This window comes from Lithobates pipiens, unplaced genomic scaffold (assembly GCF_037356315.1).
Source record: "Lithobates pipiens isolate NorthernLeopardFrog02 unplaced genomic scaffold, aLitPip1_a1.2 Scaffold_25, whole genome shotgun sequence".
NCBI classification, from domain to species: Eukaryota; Metazoa; Chordata; class Amphibia; order Anura; family Ranidae; genus Lithobates; species Lithobates pipiens.
In genome coordinates, this window is record NW_027507787.1 from 206,948,003 (window position 1) to 206,967,140 (window position 19,138).

Consider the following 19,138-nt stretch of genomic DNA (forward strand, 5'->3'; position numbering starts at 1 on the left):
TGTGAAAAAAAAATCTAAATTTTGCAGAGAATTGTGGGAAAAAAATACAACTTCAAAAAACTAACCATGCCTCTTACTAAATACTTTCCAAAATGGGGTAATTTTTGGGGTATTTGTACTTTCCTGGCTTGTTAGGGTCTCACAAAATGAGAGAGGCCTTCATTACATCAGGTGTGATCAATTTTCAACAATTGGCACGATAGCTTGTAGACTCTATAACTTTCACAAAGACCAAATAATTTACACTGATTTGGATTATTTTAATCAAAGATATGTAGCAGTATAGATTTTGGCCAAAATTTATGAAGAAAATTACTAATTTACAAAATGTTATAATAGAAATGAAGAAAAATGCATTTTTTTTTATAAAATGTTCAGACTTTTTTCATTTATAGCACAAAAAATAAAAAACCCAGCCAAATACCACCAAAAGAAAGCTCTATTTGTGTGGGGAAAAAAAGGACGAAAATTTCATATAGGTACGGTGTTGCATGACTGAGTAATTGTCATTCAAAATGTGAGAGCACTGAAAGCTGAAATGTGGTCTGGTTAGGAAGGGGGTTTAAGTGCCCAGTGGGCAAGTGGTAAAGACTTTGGTGTAGCAATAGTAAGAACAGCTGGCAAGACTGTAATCCTTGAAGTGTCATTTATTGGTACATCAGAGTGACAATAGAATTCTCTGAAGCGTTTCGGCAATAGCTTTAGTCGTAGTTACGCGTCAGAATTATTGGAATGGATTGTGTTTGGGTACATTGAACCTTGGCACCTGTGAGTGGACCTGGTGTATGGATTGGGTTGTTCCTGCAGAGAGCACTGTTATTTTTTTTTAACCGCTACAGCCCCGGAAGAATTTACCCCCTTGCTGACCAGAGTACTTTGTGCAATTTGCCACTGCGTTGATTTAACTGACAATTGTCGTTCAACATTGCACCCAAATAAAATTGATGTCCTTTTTTTCCCCACAAATAGATGGTGGTATTTGATCACCTCTGCGGTTTTTATTTTTTTGCGCTATAAACCAAAAAAATGTATAATTTTGAAAAAAAACGCATTATTTTTTACTTTTTGCTGTAATAAATATCCCCCAAAAATATATTTAAAAAAAAACAATTATTTTTCTCAGTTTAGGCTGATACATATTTTTGGTAAAAAAAAAAAAAAATCACAATGAGCGTATATTGATTGGTTTGTGCAAAAGTTATAGCATCTATAAAATAGGGGATAGTTTCATGGCATTTTTATTATTTTTTTTTATTAGCAATGGTGGCGATCTGCGGTTTTTTTTTCTGCAACATAGTGGCGGACACATCGGACACTTTTGACTCTATTTTGGGACCATTGTCATTTATACAGCGATCAGTGCTATAAAAATGCATTCATTATTTTGTAAATGACACTGGCAGCAAAGGGGTTAAGAGCGATGAAGGGGTTAAGTGTGTGATGTGCTACTAGTCTCGATGACAGGGAACAGTGATCTCTGTCATGACACAAGCCAGAATGGGGACGTGCCTTGTTTACATATGTACTTCCCTGCCCTGAGGCTCCGTGACATGATCGCTGGGAGACCGGCGGATGTCGAGTCCACCGGTCCCGTGGGCATGGTCACGCTGTACGTGGCGGGCGCCTGCTATCCCTGCCTCTTAAAGGGGACGTACAGGTACACCCATTTGCCCACCGCTGCCATTGTGCCGATGTATATCAGCATGCAGTGGTCGGCAACTGGTTAAAAACGTTGGTGTCCCTCAAAAGATGAGTCAAAATAGGATTTTTGTTGCCAGGTGTCCAGTCTACTTGTAAGAGGCAGTATGACCTAAAGGGTTATGATTTCTGTGTCCCTCAGTGGACTCCAAAAAGAACAGAATTTTTTAGTGATTTCAAAAATTCTATTTTCGCTGTTGACAAAAGGTATATACTTTTGGTACATTATGGCATTTTGATGCCAATTCCCAACCTGGGTGAACTTTTTGTATACAACTGCAGCAGATAAATTGTATAAGCAGTGATTTTTGAGATGTCACTGCTCTGAGACTTGCACATTTTGCAGGGAAATGCTGACACTTTGGATCCAATGGGTTAATACAACCAGAGGTTTAGGGCTCACAAAAGTGGCATGCTCCACGCAGTTGCTAGCAGGCAGCTCTCTCTCTTGTGGATTCAATCAGCTTGGAGAGGTACCTGCTACACACTCCCCCCACCAAAGAACCTTTGGTCCCCAAATGAAGTAAAAAAAAAAAAAAAGTCTGTGACCTGTTAAATGCTTTTTACATACAAGAGGAGAAAGCAAGTTAGTGTACACAGAAAATCAGACAATTTGCATCTGCAAAAAAACCTGGCAGAGGAACCTCTCACCAATTAGAATGGGGGGGAGGTTGTCCTGTCTACAGGCCTCCGGAATTGGAATGGCCCAGCTAGATGTGCCAGGGGGTGAGTTGGGGTCCTCCACTAAATGTGTGGTGGAAGAACTAGGCACCTCAAGAGTGCTTTTTGAGGTGAAAACAGCTTCCTCAGAGCTTTCACTCAGCATATCATAAGTCAGTCTCTTGGGTGAATAGCTCTTCGCTCTCTCTGTTCTTTAGGCTCTGGCATTACAGGCACACTGCCTTACCCTTCAATTTTCCCATCCAATTTTTTTGTTTTGCTCAGATACCTACTCTCAGGCTTGAGTTATATATATTTTTTTCCTTACAGATGCTGGGGACATTGCCTCCTTAAGTGGGGGGAGGGTGTAGCCCCCTGTTTCTAAAAATGGGGCTATAGTGTAAATGTAGTTTTTGGCTAAGCTGTAAACAGCTCAGATTGATTTTATAGTTTATTTGGTTCTGTTCTAAACTTGACTGAGTTATGCATTCTCACTATTGCCAGCAGGTGTCACTGGTACCACAGGCCAGTATGAGAATCACAACTAGGTTGAGCTACAGTATGTAATGAATATTCTTTCTCCAGAACAGCCCAGTATGAGGTTCCTGGCCGCTGCGCATTCTGGGAAGGGGGTATTTATTGGGCTGAGCCATGTGATCTTGCAGTGATTCATTACCTCTGGCCCTACTGGCCCAAGAATGTGCTGCTGCAAGTAGGCCCAGAAGCCTGTTTTGGGGCCTACTAATCCTGAGTTGGTCCTTAGACTGTCCTGCCTGTGTGGAATAAGCCGAGCCAAGCTGAGGTGTTCCAGGGGAGGACCCTTATTGGAGAGAGCTAGGACGAAGGCTGGTCTCTCAGGAGGGCCTGGTGACTCGTTTGGAGGATACACCCATACCTAAAACTACTCTTACAGTTTTGCTGGATGGCTTAAAGGTTCTAACACTGTGAAGCTAAATCCTATTCTACAATCTAAACGTGGTAACTAGCTCCTGCTTGCCAAGTGTGAGAGAGACTTATCCAAGAGTGCTACTGTCTGCCAAGTCTGTAAGAGAGGCTTGTCCAGTAATCCTACCGGTTGCTAGGTCTGTGTGAGAGGCCTATCCAGGTAGTCAAGGTCTGCTAAAGAAGATTTTACCCCCTTCCTGACCAGAGCACTTTTTGCGATTGCAATTGTAAGTTAAAACACTGCGTTGCTTTAACTGACATTAGCACGGCCATGCGACGTTACACCAAAACAAAATTTACGCTCCCCCCCCCCAAATAGAGATTTCTTTTGGTGGTATTTGATCACCTCCTGAAGTTCTTATTTTTTGCGCTAATGGATGAGCATATAGTAATTTAACCCAGCTAATAAATGTGCTACCTAGGCCTATGCACTCTAAAACTTTCCACAGGTAAGGCCACTCGACACTGTTGAAGGCCTTAGCTGCATCTAATGAAAAAATGGCTTGGTTGCCTGGATTCTCCACTGGGATCTGTATGTTGAGAAAGAGGCGCCTAATATTTTGAGCCATCGATCTTGTGGGTATGAAACCTACCTGGTCCCTGTGGACCACCTTTTGTATTACTTTGGATAGTCTTGTTGCAAGTATTCTTGCTAGCAGTTTAGCATCAGTCGTAAGCAGGGAAATGGGTCGGGGGATGTAGCCTCCTTACCCGGTTTGAACAAAACTATTATAACTGTGTCATTCATGGAGTCAGGCAAGGTGCCCTCCTCCAGTGCAGATTTGTACACCCCCAAAAGTGTGGGCAGCATATCTCTTGTAAATTGTACACCCCCAAAAGTGTGGGCAGCATATCTCTTGTATACCTCGGATGGGAGACCATCTCCTCCTGGAGATTTATTATTCTGGGTTTGTTGTAGTGCAAGAGCCAGTTCATCTTCTGTTATTGGAGCATCAAGCACAGCCGCCTCCTCGGCAGACAGTTGAGGGAGATCACATTCACCCAAAAAATCCCAAAAAATCTACTATGGCATTATCTGTGTGTCATCTCTTGCGTGTCACGTAAGGACGAAACCACAGAGGGAGATCCCTGGGCTCCCACCAATAATGCCAACATATGCCCGGTGGATTCACCCTCCTCAAAGTGAGTCTGTTGTAGGAAAAACATTTTGTTTTCAGCCAGCTGGAGAGCAAGCTGGCTGGACATGGACTGTGCACTTAGCCAAGCTTTTTTTGTTTCCTCAGTGAGATTATTAATATAGGTGTCCTCAGATTCCCTAAGAGCTCTGCATACCTCCTTTTCCCAAGATTTGGTTTTAGTTTTTATACTATTAATAGTAGTTATAAATTGACCTCTTAAGTATGCTTTTACGGTATCCCATACAACGCCCAGCCGGGCTGAGTCTGTACTATCCTGTAGGAAGAACTTTTGACTATCCCCAATTGGGTCAGGTGATGGGAACAAAGCTAACCAGAAAGGGTTAAGTTTCCAGCATCTGGGTTTAGCATTAATGGGAAGCATTATCTCTACCCAGAAGGAAGAATGATCAGACACATGCCTGTCCCTGTAACCAGAGTTCTCAACCAATGGGAGCAAGGCGGCATTATCCAGCCCCAGGTCAATCCTGGATAAGCTCCCATGGGTCGTGGAACAGCATGAGTATAGTCTAGTCTGAGCGTGTTTTTTTTCTCCACACGTCAGTCAAGCCAAGTTCCAGGAGCAAATCTGCAAAGGGGGTACGACCCCCCGAGACACACAGAACTGTTTACTTTGCAGCCCCCCTATTGGAAGAGACTGAGAGCCAATCATCAGGGAAGAGCAGCAAAGAACTGTGGAATTATGAAGTCCCAGCACAAGGTAGCTTGACTGTGTGAGGGGGCAGGACTGCAAATCCCAGGCTGCACTGCAGAGAGTCAAGAGGATCTTGAGAGAAACTATAAAAAGCACAGGGCGGGCCAGGCCATGAGGCCTTGTTTCCTGGATCCCATCAGGAGAGAAACCCTCTGTTGCTGTGTAAGGGGATTGCGGCCTACCAAGGGGCACACGGTCTGCAGCTCCAGCCCAGAGGAACAGAACCTGCATACTTCCAGAAGAAGGCTCCGCAGCAGCACGGAATGTCATGGAATCGGCTGATTCAATGGGTCATTGCGACACATCTACAGCCAGGAGAATCGGTTGATCGCTCTTTGGATCACCTCTAAAAGTGTACAGGATTGGTGAGGGGGCTTTGCCTAGGAATCTTATTGCCCTCCATAAAATACCACACCTGAATACTGTGCACAGACTGTTATCTGGATCACATAGAGGAGTGCTATATCACATTCCTTCTGATTACCTTGTTACATTGAGGGACCCTTGTCCACGGAGCTCCTACATGCTGGTGAAAGAACAAACACAAAGCTTTGCTCCTAGAACATTATGTTGTTGCTCTTAAAGGGGGGGGACACCATTGGCATTTGTATTACTTCATTGTGTCTGTATTGGAAGTACTATAGGCTGGCCTGAGGTTCCCGTTTAGCCATAGTATTCAACATCAATCAATAGCTTGTTTGGAGAGTCCTTTTAATCTGTGTATGTTATTATTCTTTTATTGTTGCATAGTGTTATTGACTGTTTTGAGAACTGATTCAACCAAGGTCTGGCTACTTGTACAGGACTTGGCTGACTAATATTACTTTAAACTTTTCTCCGGTCCAAGTAAACTTGAGAGAGAGCAGAACTGAGTTTGTGTGTTATTACTGGGTTATTCCATTAATCACATTGCTAGGTGTACCAGAGGGGATGGGGCAGTTCTTTGGGTTTGAGAGGCAGAGTAACGGACTGAACATACAAAAGCAGCTCCTTCGTGGGTATCGCTATACTAATATCTGTGGTCTTTTCATAATTATACATAAGATCTATTTATACAATAACCTACCTATTGAGCTTCAGCGGTTGGCCTTGACGATGAAGATATGCGCTGTCTATCAGATGTATTTCGGACATTACTGCCAGTCACAAATTAAATCAGATATAGTGCACTATAGTGATATAGATGGATAAGACATTCACTGCAATGTCTAAAATGCTATTATCCCATGGGTTTTTCTTTTTTTTATGAATAATGTGTTGTATTTTATTAAATTTTTTTCAATTGTTTCTTACTTGTACATCTGGACCAGGTCATATAGGCAATAACGTTTTTTTATATATATATATATTTTCATATAGAGTTTGTTATGAGTCCTTGGTAGTCCCCTTTATTGAGAAGTAGCAAACCTTTTCTGAAATATATTTGCAATTTTAATTACCATAGTACTATAGCATTTGTCCAGGATTGAGTAGGTGTGACCCTCAGTAAACATAATATGGCCACTTCAAAACCTATTCTACTTTTTTTTTAGCTCACTGTTTTAAGTTTGACATTGCTGCTGGAGACAGATTTAAGGTTCAATTTGGTTATTATACTGTGCACATTGGTATTGCCGTTTGGCTTAAAATAATTTTGTCAGGCAGCAACATAATGTTCCTCTCTGAAATAACATAACCGCGGGCAGCTCTTCGTCCAACTTTCTGTGTTGGGAGCAGCAGTGTGAACGGTGACATTTGGAAGTGCCCTTTCACCTGTAAACATGCACCTTTTCCTGTGCATACAGTGAACCAGGACTGGACCTAATCATATTTTAGATTCTCTTGTAACAGCCAAAGGCAGCTTCAAGTCAGAACTGCTTCTGATCCAACTCATTTCCAGCCCAGTTCCTCTGTTGCCTCCAGCATTAAACTTTACACAAAGTCCAAGGTACACAAAATGAAAGTGAACATTGTTTCCGCTAGATTTAACCCCCACAGCTGATGGAGGTCAGAGGAGAGAGATTGTGTTCCTGTACACAGCATACCTTACAGGGGTGATACGGGGCACCGCACCTTCATCCTCGTATACGTAGCTGGCAGCACTGCACTCTTGGGCACTTTTAGTCAGAGGATCTGCGGGCAGTGGCTTCTGGGGTGGGCTGGGGATGCGTGATCCCTGCAAAAAAAAACATATACAGAGTAAACAAGCTGCCAAAGAATTGTCTGGATTTCACAGTGTGAAGGAGATACGATAATTGATGTGCGACCTCTATTACATCCACTGTAACTTTTTATGGAAACTCTTTTTCAGCTCTCATGAAATCTAAATGTCCTTGACTATAAATAAGGTTACTTATGTGGCTGGCAAGACACAACAAATCCATACTGAAAGCCAATCTGCTTACATCAACCTTACTTTTTTTAAAGCTTGATCAAAGAGCACCACAAACAGGTTTTCTTCCCCATAATATTGGTCATAATTTTGGATACGATTTTAGATTATTACATCAATTAGTGATTTTAACCTCCGCTAGCGGCCGAAAAAGGGTTAAAACCACCCACAAACCGCTGCTGCAGCGGTGGTTTGCCGGCTGTATAGCCGCACTGCCCCATTGAAATGCAAGCGTTGCCTCCAGTGGTTGGATCCCTGGCTTGACACCTGCTGAAGTTTCCCAATTCTTCACCGGCCCTGGTTGGTGAGAACTGCTCTGGTACTTGCTTCAGCTACTCACTGTGGTCCTTGGTAATAAGGTGGTTGGTCCCTTAGTGGCAAAAGCTTCCCCTCTACCCCTGACCATGACAGATTCTCCGGCAGGCAGAATCATCACTTCTGGTTGGAATGCAAGCTGCAATCCCAACCCTATGCTGCTTTCTTGAATGTCCACCCAGACAGCCATCCAGGTGGCACAGAATCCCGATCACCTGACTCCACCAAAATATATAGGTTCTCCCAGCAGGCAAAGGGATTTAGGAAAACCCCTGCCCATTGGCTTAGATACCCCATATACTCCTAAACTGTCCTTGCTTTGCCCTTGTCTTATCCAAGACAATCTCACCAGGTAACCAGCCACCTAGCAGCAGAAGGGAGAAGTGCAGCAATTCCATACTTCACTCCAGGGTGAACTCAATTGATCCCTAACAATGAGCCAAGGTAACTACACCTGGAAGGTACATTTAGAAGTAACCCTGCCCATCAGCGTGCTACAGACAGAGATTAAACAAATCTCCCCACAAGTTTTACATGTATATGTGCTTTCTTTCCCTTTCTACATTCTTTGGAAAGTGCAGATCATGTTGGAAATTGTGTTTCCTCATTCAGCAGTGGGAGGGGAGTCTGGGCATACACTGTGTGACAGCTAATTGGAGGAAAGGCAAACACCCCCCCCCCCCCCACACAGAGGCAGAGGAATGAAGAAACTTGCAGAGCTGTAATCTGAATAGACAAAGCTCTCTGCTAATCTACCTCTAAGCACCCTCCCCAATACAAATTTTCAGCTGCTGTTATCTCATGTGTTGGAGAACTTGTCAGAAGTCAAAATGATGATAACAGAGGAACGGAGCAGCAGAAAGACCCTGCACTTAGAGTTTTGGAGAGAGATAAGTAACACTACAGATAGATTTGCAGAGGTCAAATTTCATGAATGTTGTTTACAACCACTTTAATGGCAAGAGGTTATTCTTTTATATTCAAAACCTGATGCAATTCAAAATAGATCAGCCGTATCATTCCATTAATACATTGTATAATGCAAAGAAAAAGGGGTCTGTTTCAGTGCCCTGATGTAATGTATACACAGAAAAGCAAATAAGATCCAGCTGTAAAGACTATTTTCTTCTGCTTGTGTTTGGATGATTAAACATTGCACAGTGTATTTCATTCTAGTTACCAAAATTCCGATCTCCAAAATTCCAGAAGACATTCCTGGTGGCAGAAATGTCCCCATTCAACAGGAGTTCTGAGTGGATGGACTTCTAATTTGTAACGCAACAAAATCTAAATTTTTCAAATAAGATGATGGTCGACAAAGGGTTAATCTTACCAGTAGGTCATTACAAATCTCTCTGTAGCTGAAGCCTCACATCCTAAAACTCTTATCCTAGGGCTATAATGAAATCTCTTTGCTACTTTAAAGAGAGATTTAAAGAAAAAGTATTGCCACATAGTAAAAATCCTTATTATCTCTCAGTGGAGACCAAGTGTATAAGTTGGTCCTGCTGTGATCTGCACCACGGTTGCTGAGCTAGCATAGTCAGCAGCTTACCCCCCACATCCCCCCTCCCCCGCTGATCGACCATGTTGCTAGCAAAGAGATATACAACTAATGAGAACAGCACTCGTCTCTGGTGGCAAATGCATGCTGCCATTCAGTGCAGTAAGGGATTGAACAGGCCCATTCACAGCACAAGCACAGATTAAACCTAGGTTCACATTGACAGCGAGATTGAAATTGCGCGCGTTCAGGTGAACTCGCACAATTTCATAACCGAATGTCAGTCTGACTTCAGGAGCGATTTCAGAGACATCTGTGTGGGTTCCTGCACAGATGTCTATACAAATCGCACCCCAAAATCTCCAAAAGTAGTAGACAAACTACTTTTGGGAATCGGTGCGGTGCCGCACAGTCGGCGTTGCACTGATTCAGATGGTGCCATTTCCGACAATAGCCACAGATTTGGCATGCGATTTGACATGTCAAATCACATGCCAAATTGCATCACTGTGAACCTAGGCTAAAGATTTTTGAGCTTTGGCATGTGTGATCTATCTGCTGGTGCGATTTATGTTTACTGGCAGATGGATCGAAATACCCAACTAGCACTGGATCATCTTTTTACTTTTGTGAATGAACAGACAGGATTTTAGATAGATGACACAGCCCCAACAGTACTGACTGGTCACTCACAAAAGTGAAAAATAATTTAGAGCTGTACAGCTGCTTAAAAACATATATGTACATCATCAACAGAGAGAAGAGGGGAGCAAGGGAGTTCCAACTCTTCTCGATATAAGGGATGGAAATGCATGACCTTACCGGGTCATGATTTCATTTAAAGTCCCATAGGAATGGACATACATGACCTTACCAGGTCTAGGTCTCCTAAAAGTCCCTAAATGACTTTTTTCTTTTATCAACAGAGAGATCATAAAACTGCAACAGCTCTGAATGATCTTTTACTAATGCTTGTGTTGTTAATTATCAGTCAGCCGTGGCCTGGTATGCTTACACACAGCACAAAATCTATTTGTATGGAAAGCTGGCTACTATGCTAGGAACACCCACAAATTGGGTTTCAGCCTGGGATGGAGCTACAGTCAGCATAAATACTTAAAAACAATTGACTTTTAATACACAACTGGAACATGGATCAAAACAAGACTAAGTGCACTTGTTCCCCGAGGGGATTCAACTGGAATTTTTATGTTGTGATGATAGCTCTTTACTCACTGGACAGCTCCTCCTTCGCAGCACCTTGCTTTCAGTGTGCCGAACATCAGGTGACTGCCAACAAGTAGTTACATTTCTCACAAGCAAGAAAATAAATCAGCAGTGTAGCCCTATCCCAAGTTAGGTTGAAAGATAAGAGGGATAAGCTAGGGGAGGTTTATATAAAGATATGTATTTCCACTGGAGAGATTCACCCTTACTGCTGAATCTGGTTACCTTTGTTACCGGAGAGGATAACAAAGCCACATTTTTTGTCATTGATACTTTATTCGGGTAACAAATGTCAAATATGGAATTTTGTTGCACTTTGGGGAGCATTAAAACTCACATCCTGATGCATATCTGGGATGACGTGAAGGTAAGTCTCCCCAATGAAGAGGCAGTCAACAATGAAAAACCAAACTCTTCACAATTCTATTCAATGTTAATAAAAATGTGTTGCCTGGAGTACTTTTCAATTGTAGCAAGGTCCCAGGTCTCCTTTGATCTAATGAGATCCTCCAGTGCCAGAGATAGCAAACATCCTTCTGTATGTAGTGGGTTGTGAGGCATGGTGGGTGCAGAGTAGTTAAAGTTATTGGGCGCCAGGCACTTCTTGAATGCAAAAAAAAGTTGATTTCCTTTAACAAACTTTTTGGGGGAAGAGAGGGTTAGGGCCAGGACACCCTTAGGTAGTTGCAAGATTAATTGGCAAACTCCGAGGCTTCAATAGGAGGACAGCCATGCAGGGAAAGGCATCCAGAAAGATTCCACATCTGCATGTGCAGGAATGCTGTCTCCTATGGCAACAGTCTTAAACAGTTCCCAACACAAAAGTAACATTTCCTTTCTCCTTCACTACAACCTCTCCTTTAGTTTTTCAGCCCACTGAGCTCCCGTTCTCACTAGACCCGCTGATTCACTGCCACTGAATCCCTTGAGCTCCTCCAGTCTTCACGGCGGTATCTTCCTCAAGCGTCACCCCCTCTTCTCTGCTGGGTCCCTAGCTTAGCGCTCAAGATACCTCCTCAAGCTTTACCCCACTGGCATTCTCAGTCCCTGGCTTGACACACAAGGCTGCTCTGCAAGCGTCACCTCCTCTGGCTGGGTCCCTGGCTTGATTCCCACTGAAGTGTTCCAATTATTCACTGTCCCTGTCTGGTGAGAATGCTGCTTCGGTACTTTCTCACTGTTGTCCCTGGTAATAAGGCAGATGGTCCTTTACTGGTGACCACTCTACCTCCAACCACGACAGGTTCTCTGGCCAGCAGAACCGTCACTTTTGGTTGGACTGCAAGCCACAGTCCCAACCCTGCGCTGCTCTCTTGCTTCTGGATAGGTCCTCAGACAGCCTAGCAGCCAGATGTGCCTGGGATAGGCCCAGTCTCCGGCCTAGCACCAATACAAAACACACATCCACCCAGACAGCTGTCCAGGTGGCACAGATCACCTAACTCCACCCAAATTATATAGGCTCTCCCAGCAAGCCAAGGGATTCAAGAAAACCCCTGCCCATTGGCTGAGATGCCCCGTATGCTCATAATCTTTTTTTTTTTATCCAGAAAAAAACTTTATTCAGTAGTGCACACATACAGTCCAAATAATCACAGACAGTACAAAATAATGCAGTACAGTGCAAAGTGGTCCGAGGATATAAAGTACATAAGGGCGTTTGAGTCCCCCCCACCCCTCCCATCTACAACCCGATAATGATAGTAATCTTTACATACATCAAGACATTAATCCACAGCCATGCAAATATAAATATATTTATATTGCAGCGCTTATCGCACCCCTGGTCCGAGCAGTCGGTCCATGACTAAATCATCCGGGGAAAGACCTGGAGTGTCCAGCCACGGCCCCCATCGTTTTTCAAATTTATCAGGGCAACCGCTATGCTGATATACAATTTTTTCCATTCTCAGCATATTACCAACAGTGGTGGTCCACTCCAGGACTGATGGAGGTGAGTCCGATTTCCAGTGGAGCATTATCAACTTGCGGGCAGCAAAGAGCGCCCTAGTCAGGGCCTCTCTAGTATGGGATTCCCACTCCAATTCATCCAGCAAGTTCAAAATGCAACACCGAGGATCCCAGGGAACTGACACCCGAAACACCGTGCTCAGGGTGCCAGTCACCCCTCTCCAATAAAAATAGAGTTTGGGAAATCACCACAGCATGTGTATTAAGTCTCCATGATCCCTTTCACATCTGGTACACACAGGTGTCAGTGTAAGTCCCATAGAGTGTAGCCTGTGGGGAGTATAGTAAATTCTCAGTATGGTGTACAGTTGTGCAAGTCTGTGCGTCACATTCAGCGAGCATACGGCCACCGATTGCAACACTTCCTCCCACTGCTCGTCCTCCAGGGGCCCCACATCTAATTCCCATTTCTTTTTAACGGTCAGGGGGTGCTTTGACAAAAATCTGCTTAAAAGTGTAGCGTAACTCTGCGAGATAAATCCTTTCGAGTTTTCGGGTGATTTAAGCTGGGAAACAAGAGGCAGTCCCTCCAGCTGCCAATCCGAAACCTTTGACTGGGCTAGGAAGGCATGCTTAAGTTGCATATAATAAAAGTACATGTGTCGGGAGTTGATATCTTGCTCTCAGGGTATCAAAGGGTAATAATTTACTATTGCTGACTATCTGTGTAAGATAAAACACCCCTCTCCTCTGTCACCTCTCCTTGTGCTGTAGCTTTGCTAATTCAGGATACGACTCATTAGCCCATATAGGGCTATATTCACTAATTCCCTTTGCTCCCTGCAAATATTTGGTTTTGTTTCATATTTTCTGTATTAAATTATATGTGGGGAAACTTTTTTGGGGGGGTTTACCGAAGGCCAGGGCTTCAAGGGCGGTCGGAACAGATCTCCCACCCACCGTGTGCAGAATGATGACCTCAGAAGCACTGGGGACTCTGCCATTGGGGTCTCCCTCAGGGACCATGGTGCCTATCAAATGTTGTAGTTGAGAGGCTAAATAGTATAGCCAGGGGTTCGGCAGCGCAAGGCCACCTTCCCCCTTCGGGCGTTGGAGATGCTCCAATCTAATCCTAGGGGGTCGGCCTTTCCATATTAACTCTAGGAATAGTGAGTTTACTATCCTAAAGGTCTTCAATGGGATCACTACTGGAGAGTTGTGCAACATGTATAACAGTTGGGCAATAAGAATCATTTTAATAAGATTCACCTTGCCTGCAGCCGACATAAACAGCATATTCCAAGTCTTAGCCCTTCAGCGGAACCTGGTAAGCAGCGGTGCAATGTTTGGCGCGATATAATCCCTGATCCGTGGCGTCACCTTTATCCCCAGATATTTAAACGTGAGGGCAATAGGGATCTCTCCCACCCGCCCCCCCCCCCCCCCCCTGTTGTAGTTGTGGCTCATCTATTGGCATAAGTGCTGATTTGGACCAATTTATCTTAAGGCCAGAGAACTCCCCGAACCGGGTCACTGTGTCTAACGTGTTATTCAGAGACTGTGCCATGTCCCCCAGTAAAATCATTGTATCATCTGCATAAAGCATCACCTTTTCCTGTCTATCCCCATAGCAGAAACCCGTTATGCCCCTGTGCTCCCTGATCCTAATGGCCAGTGGTTCTATTGCCAGGGCAAACAGCAGTGGGGACAATGGGCACCCCTGCCATGTGCCCCGACCAAGACAAAATGGCAAGGACAGCCTACCGGCCTCCCTAATGGCTGCACTCGGGTGGTAATAAAGCAGCCGTACCCATGAGATATACCCAACACCAAAGCCAAAACGCCTCAGTATCTCCCAAAGATATGGCCACTCCACACAATCAAATGCTTTCATAGCATCAAGGGACAGGAGAGCTCTCCTGCTCACATTATCAGCCACTGATTGTATATTAAGGAATAATCTCCGGAGATTCACTGCCGTGGATTTATTCGGCATAAAACCTGCCTGGTCTGCATGTATCACCGAAGTGATTACTTTGTTTAAACAGAGCGCTAGTACTTTGGCCAATATTTTAATATCAGGTCATACTTTGGCCATATTTAATATGTAGCAAGGAGATTGGCCTGTAAGAGGCCGGGTCCTTATCAGGTTTCAAAATTAAAACAATATTTGCCTCAGACATAGAGGGGGGCAGAGTCTCCACCTCCTTGGCAGCATTGAACACGTTCTGCAGTTTAGGGAACAATACCTCTGAAAAGTGCTTGTAGATCTCAATAGGGATCCCACCCCCCCCCCCCCCCCCCGGGGCCTTACAATTGGGGAACCCCGCCACTGCATTCTGTAACTCCTCAAGGGTGAGTGGGGCGTCCAACGTCGCACGCTGGGACCCTGAAAGTTGTGGGAATGGTATTTCATCTAAGTAAGCATTCAGCTCCTCAGAACCATACTGTGAGGATGGGCGGTATAAGACCTCATAATAGTCAGCCAGCGTCTGTATCACTCCATCAGGGGAGTGAACCAATTTACCCTCCTTCGTTCCTATGCTTCCAATAACTGGAGATTTCTGCTCAGAGTTAGCTATCCTGGCTAAGAGATGACCCGTAATCTCCCCCTCCTAAAAAAAGCTGTCCTCGAAAAAAATCTCTTGTTTTCCGCAGAGGAGGCCAACAAGCGGTCATACACTGATTGAGCCGATTGCCACGCCCCCTTCGCGGACTCTGTTGGGTCCTGAATATATCGTGCCTCCAGGGAATGCACCTGTGCCTCAAGTGCCTCCCTGAGAGACTCCGACCGCCTCTTAACCTTCGTAACCTACTTACTAAGTAGCTGTCTCAGAAATGTCTTAAACTCTTCCCATTCAGTAAGTACCGATAATGAATCAGGTTGCTGAGTGAAAAACTCTCAGATGCTCCCCTCCATCACCTCGGGTGCTGTAAATAGCTGAAGCCAAAAGGCATTAAATTTCCAGGGCGCCCTAGAAAGTGAGGACGGTTGAGTAACTAGTAAATTGACCACCAAGTACGAGTGGTCCGAAACACATCTAGGTTTATAAGAAACATCTAGGACTGAGGGGAGCATGGTTGAATTTCCCACCGCCAAGTCTATCCTGGACAAAGACCCGTGAGTTTTTGAGAAAGAGGAGAATTGTTTACTAAATGGATTACGCTGCCTCCATATGTCTACCCAGCCCACCTCCTGCAACAACCTGGCCAGAGGAGTTAACCTCGGAGGGCTATGTGTCCCCAGAGCCAGATGTTTATCCAAACCCGCATTTAACCAACTGTTAAAGTCCCCCACTATCAGTAACGGGAGGTCCGGACGCTCCCCTAAAAATTCTAGGAGCAGCCGGAGCACCCGTGCATCAAAAGGAGGAGGTATATACACAGCCAGTACACATTGCAAAAGACCAATACGACAATGTAAAAATACAAATCTCCCTTCTGAATCTATTTTGAAGGCATACTCCTGATAATCGAGGGACATATGTATCACCACACTCACCCCCCGGGAAAAGGAGGTGTGAGTGGAGTGATATGCCCAGCCAACCCACGGATATTTCAGACAGCCCCTGGTGGCACCGGTAAGGTGCATCTCCTGTACACATAAAACAGCAGGGTAAAACTTCTTTAAACAAGTAAATATCATTGTGCGCTTGAGAGGGGAGTTCAGGCCCCTAATATTCCATGAAACTACTGCTACACCCGCCATCATGGAGGGAAGAGTGTAAGCCAGACAGGGCCCCCAAGCTCCCCCAGTAGTGGGTAGCCCTCGTGGGTGGGGAAGGTAAGAAACAGGTAAACTGTCATGTCCTCAGGACTTCCAGTAAGCAAACTAGTAAAGTTATTCGGACTGCATGATGATCCACACTGCATGTTGTAGTAAGGCACAATGGAACTGTCACATTTGGCTTGGAGGTTCCATGACCCCCCCAAAATCACCTTCAATGTAATAGCGCCAAATGGTCTGCACAGGTTCAGGTCTCCAGGCCAACTCAACCAACAGGGCAAAACTGTTCGTTACATTACGGCCTAACTGGCAGCCAACTTTGGGGTACAGCATTTTCCGAAAAAGAGAAAAAAATGTTTTTTTTTAAAAATACTTCCCCAAGAAGAAAAAGATAAAGATAAAGGGATGTTCGTAGGATTGAAAGTCACAGATAAGTTCCTCGCTCTGCAATAAAATCACAGCTTTCCCCGGCAGTAGGGAAAAATGAAGAAAAGGAGAAACAGGGGGGAGGGGGGGGGGACCTTCAAAGACGAGATAGGGCCAACATAATAAGGTAGGTCAAACAAAAGAAAGCCCCCACGAAGTATTGCACAGCATGAGCCGGAGCAGTCTATCAGGCCTTGCCTGTTTTGCGGGTGGCATACTTTCACAGTGATATCAATCTCCAGCAGCATGCACCCTGTGGTGGCGAAGGGCCTGCTCATTATGATCCACCCAGACTGCTGCATCTTTAGGCGACTCAAAGAATTGTGCGTGTCCTTCCGCTGTCACTCGTAGCTTGGCTGGGTAAAGCATGGCATAAGGCAGTTGTAGAGCTCTCATGCGTTTCTTCACCTCACCGAACTTTGCCCTGGCCCTCTGAACTTCAGCTGAAAAGTCCAGGTAAAATGAAACCCTGACCCCATTGAATTTGACGTTTTCACGTTCCCTTGCACATCTTAGTATTGCCTCTCTGTCCCTGTAGTGTAGCATCTTGGCCAGCACGGACCTGGGGGGGGGCACCCTGTGGGGGAGGTCTGCCCAGCACCCTGTGGGCCCTCTCCACTGTGAAGAACGGGGAGAACGAATCACGGCCGAAGATATCCACAAGCCAGTTTTCCACGAATAATGTGGGGTCCTTACCCTCTGACTTCTCAGGTAGACCTACGATGCAGACATTGTTTCTGCGTAAGTGATTTTCCGTGTCCTCGGCTCTGTTGTATATATCTTGTGCCATGCGGTGCGCTGCCCTGGCCTCACAAGCAAGAGGAGGTAGTTTATCCTCTATATCGCTCACTCTACTTTCCACCGCCATCGCCCTCTCTCTACGTTTTTGCAAATCTTGTCTGGGAAGTGAGACTTCTTCCCTCAAGCCCCCAAACTGCTCTTTCATATCATTCACCGATGCCGTACATACATGGGCAGCCTTCAATATAGCAGCCAGCGTGGGTTGTTCAGGGGGCTCCGCTGTATCCGTTATGAGGGGGGGAGAGGGCTGAGGAGCTGCATCCTCCATAGAGTTGCCAGGATTACTGTCGGTATCATGTCCCCATTCTGCCTGCGTAAACAGGTCAATCTCTCCCCCATGTATCTCCTCCGCAGTATCAATAGCTTCAGGGTCCTGTAGCTTTTAAAGCGTAATACAGAATGTCCCGGTACTGCTCCTTACCCTGAGTCTTTGGAGTTCTCCTGCTACCACCCTCTCTGAATTTGTCCACATGCCGCGGAGTGCGCTGTGTCATGGCCGCCGACGCTGCAGCGCCATCTTGGGAGTCCGGTCCCGCCATCTCCAATGGGCCTCTGCGGGTTTTCCCTCGGGTACAGAGGGCCGGCGGTGGGTCCGGGAGGTGCAGGTGGTCGGTAGCCAGCTGGGGAGCCGAAGAGAGCAGTATTTTGGCTGCCAGGGAAGGATCGATGAAAACGGGGAAGGATCGATGAATGGATCAGGCAGGAGCTGTGAGAAGTGCGTCCTCTCACATGCCGGTCTTGGCCACGCCCCCGTATTCCCATAATCTGACCTTGTGTTGCCCTTCTCATATGTAGTACTACCAAGTACCCAGCCACCTAGTGGTAGAAGAGAAAAGTGCAACCAGGCCAAACTTAGGAAGAAATCCATGGATCTCTAACAATCAACCAGGATAATTATTCTTGGCAGTTAAATTTGTGAGGAGCAACCCTGCCTAAACTCCAGGGTGCTACACAATATAGACTTTTTTTCCTTTAAAAAATGGAGAGCTGGGAGGACGTCCTCACGGTTCCAATAGCTGCAGAGTTTAAGGTCTGGCTAGTGAATTTTATAGAGGAAAGGAGAATTTTTTTGCTGTCAGTTTAATTTGAGGATTATCGTATTGAGATTTTTGCTTGTGGGGGGGGGGATAGGTGTGTTACCACTGACCTGCACAATTCTTCCTTCTTTTGACTCCTGCACTCTGTGTAACATACTACTAACCTCAACACACTCAAAAACCACAGGGCCTAAAAGGAACCCACAGAACAGAGGTTACCAATACAACCACGCAGTTTGACCAAAATAGCTTTATTAACAAAATTTGTTAAGTTAAGCTATTTTTGGTAAAACTGATTGTATTGGTAATCTCTGTTCTGTGGGTTCCTTTTAGCCCCTGTGGTTTTTAATATGCTGACTGGTAGGATTTTGTGGGTCTTATCCTCAGGGGTAACCTTTTATTTTTTAATTTGTGTTTGACCACAGAACTCTGTGTTACTTATTATGAGGGTTCAGTCACACCAATTGCTGTGGGACTGGGTTTTGTGGCTATTTCAGAGCTGTTCCACTGCACGATAAAGCGAAATGCCTAGTCTCCTATGTGCTCGGTTCACACTATGCGGTGGTGTGTTAGAAACAAAAATGTATGGCAGGCCATACATTTACCCAATGCAGCACAGTGCAAAACAATCCACTGCCTCACACCATGTGGCAGACAATAGAACT

General features: G+C 45.0%; 1 protein-coding gene across 1 annotated transcript in view; it reads right to left on the minus strand.

The window, feature by feature from the left end:
* The window catches only part of ADAM12 (ADAM metallopeptidase domain 12), a 1,000,652-nt gene that overhangs the window by 28,501 nt on the left and 953,013 nt on the right, over window positions 1-19,138 (minus strand). The window contains 1 exon segment of the mRNA XM_077455498.1: window positions 7,179-7,309. Coding sequence (XP_077311624.1) covers window positions 7,179-7,309 — 131 coding nt within the window.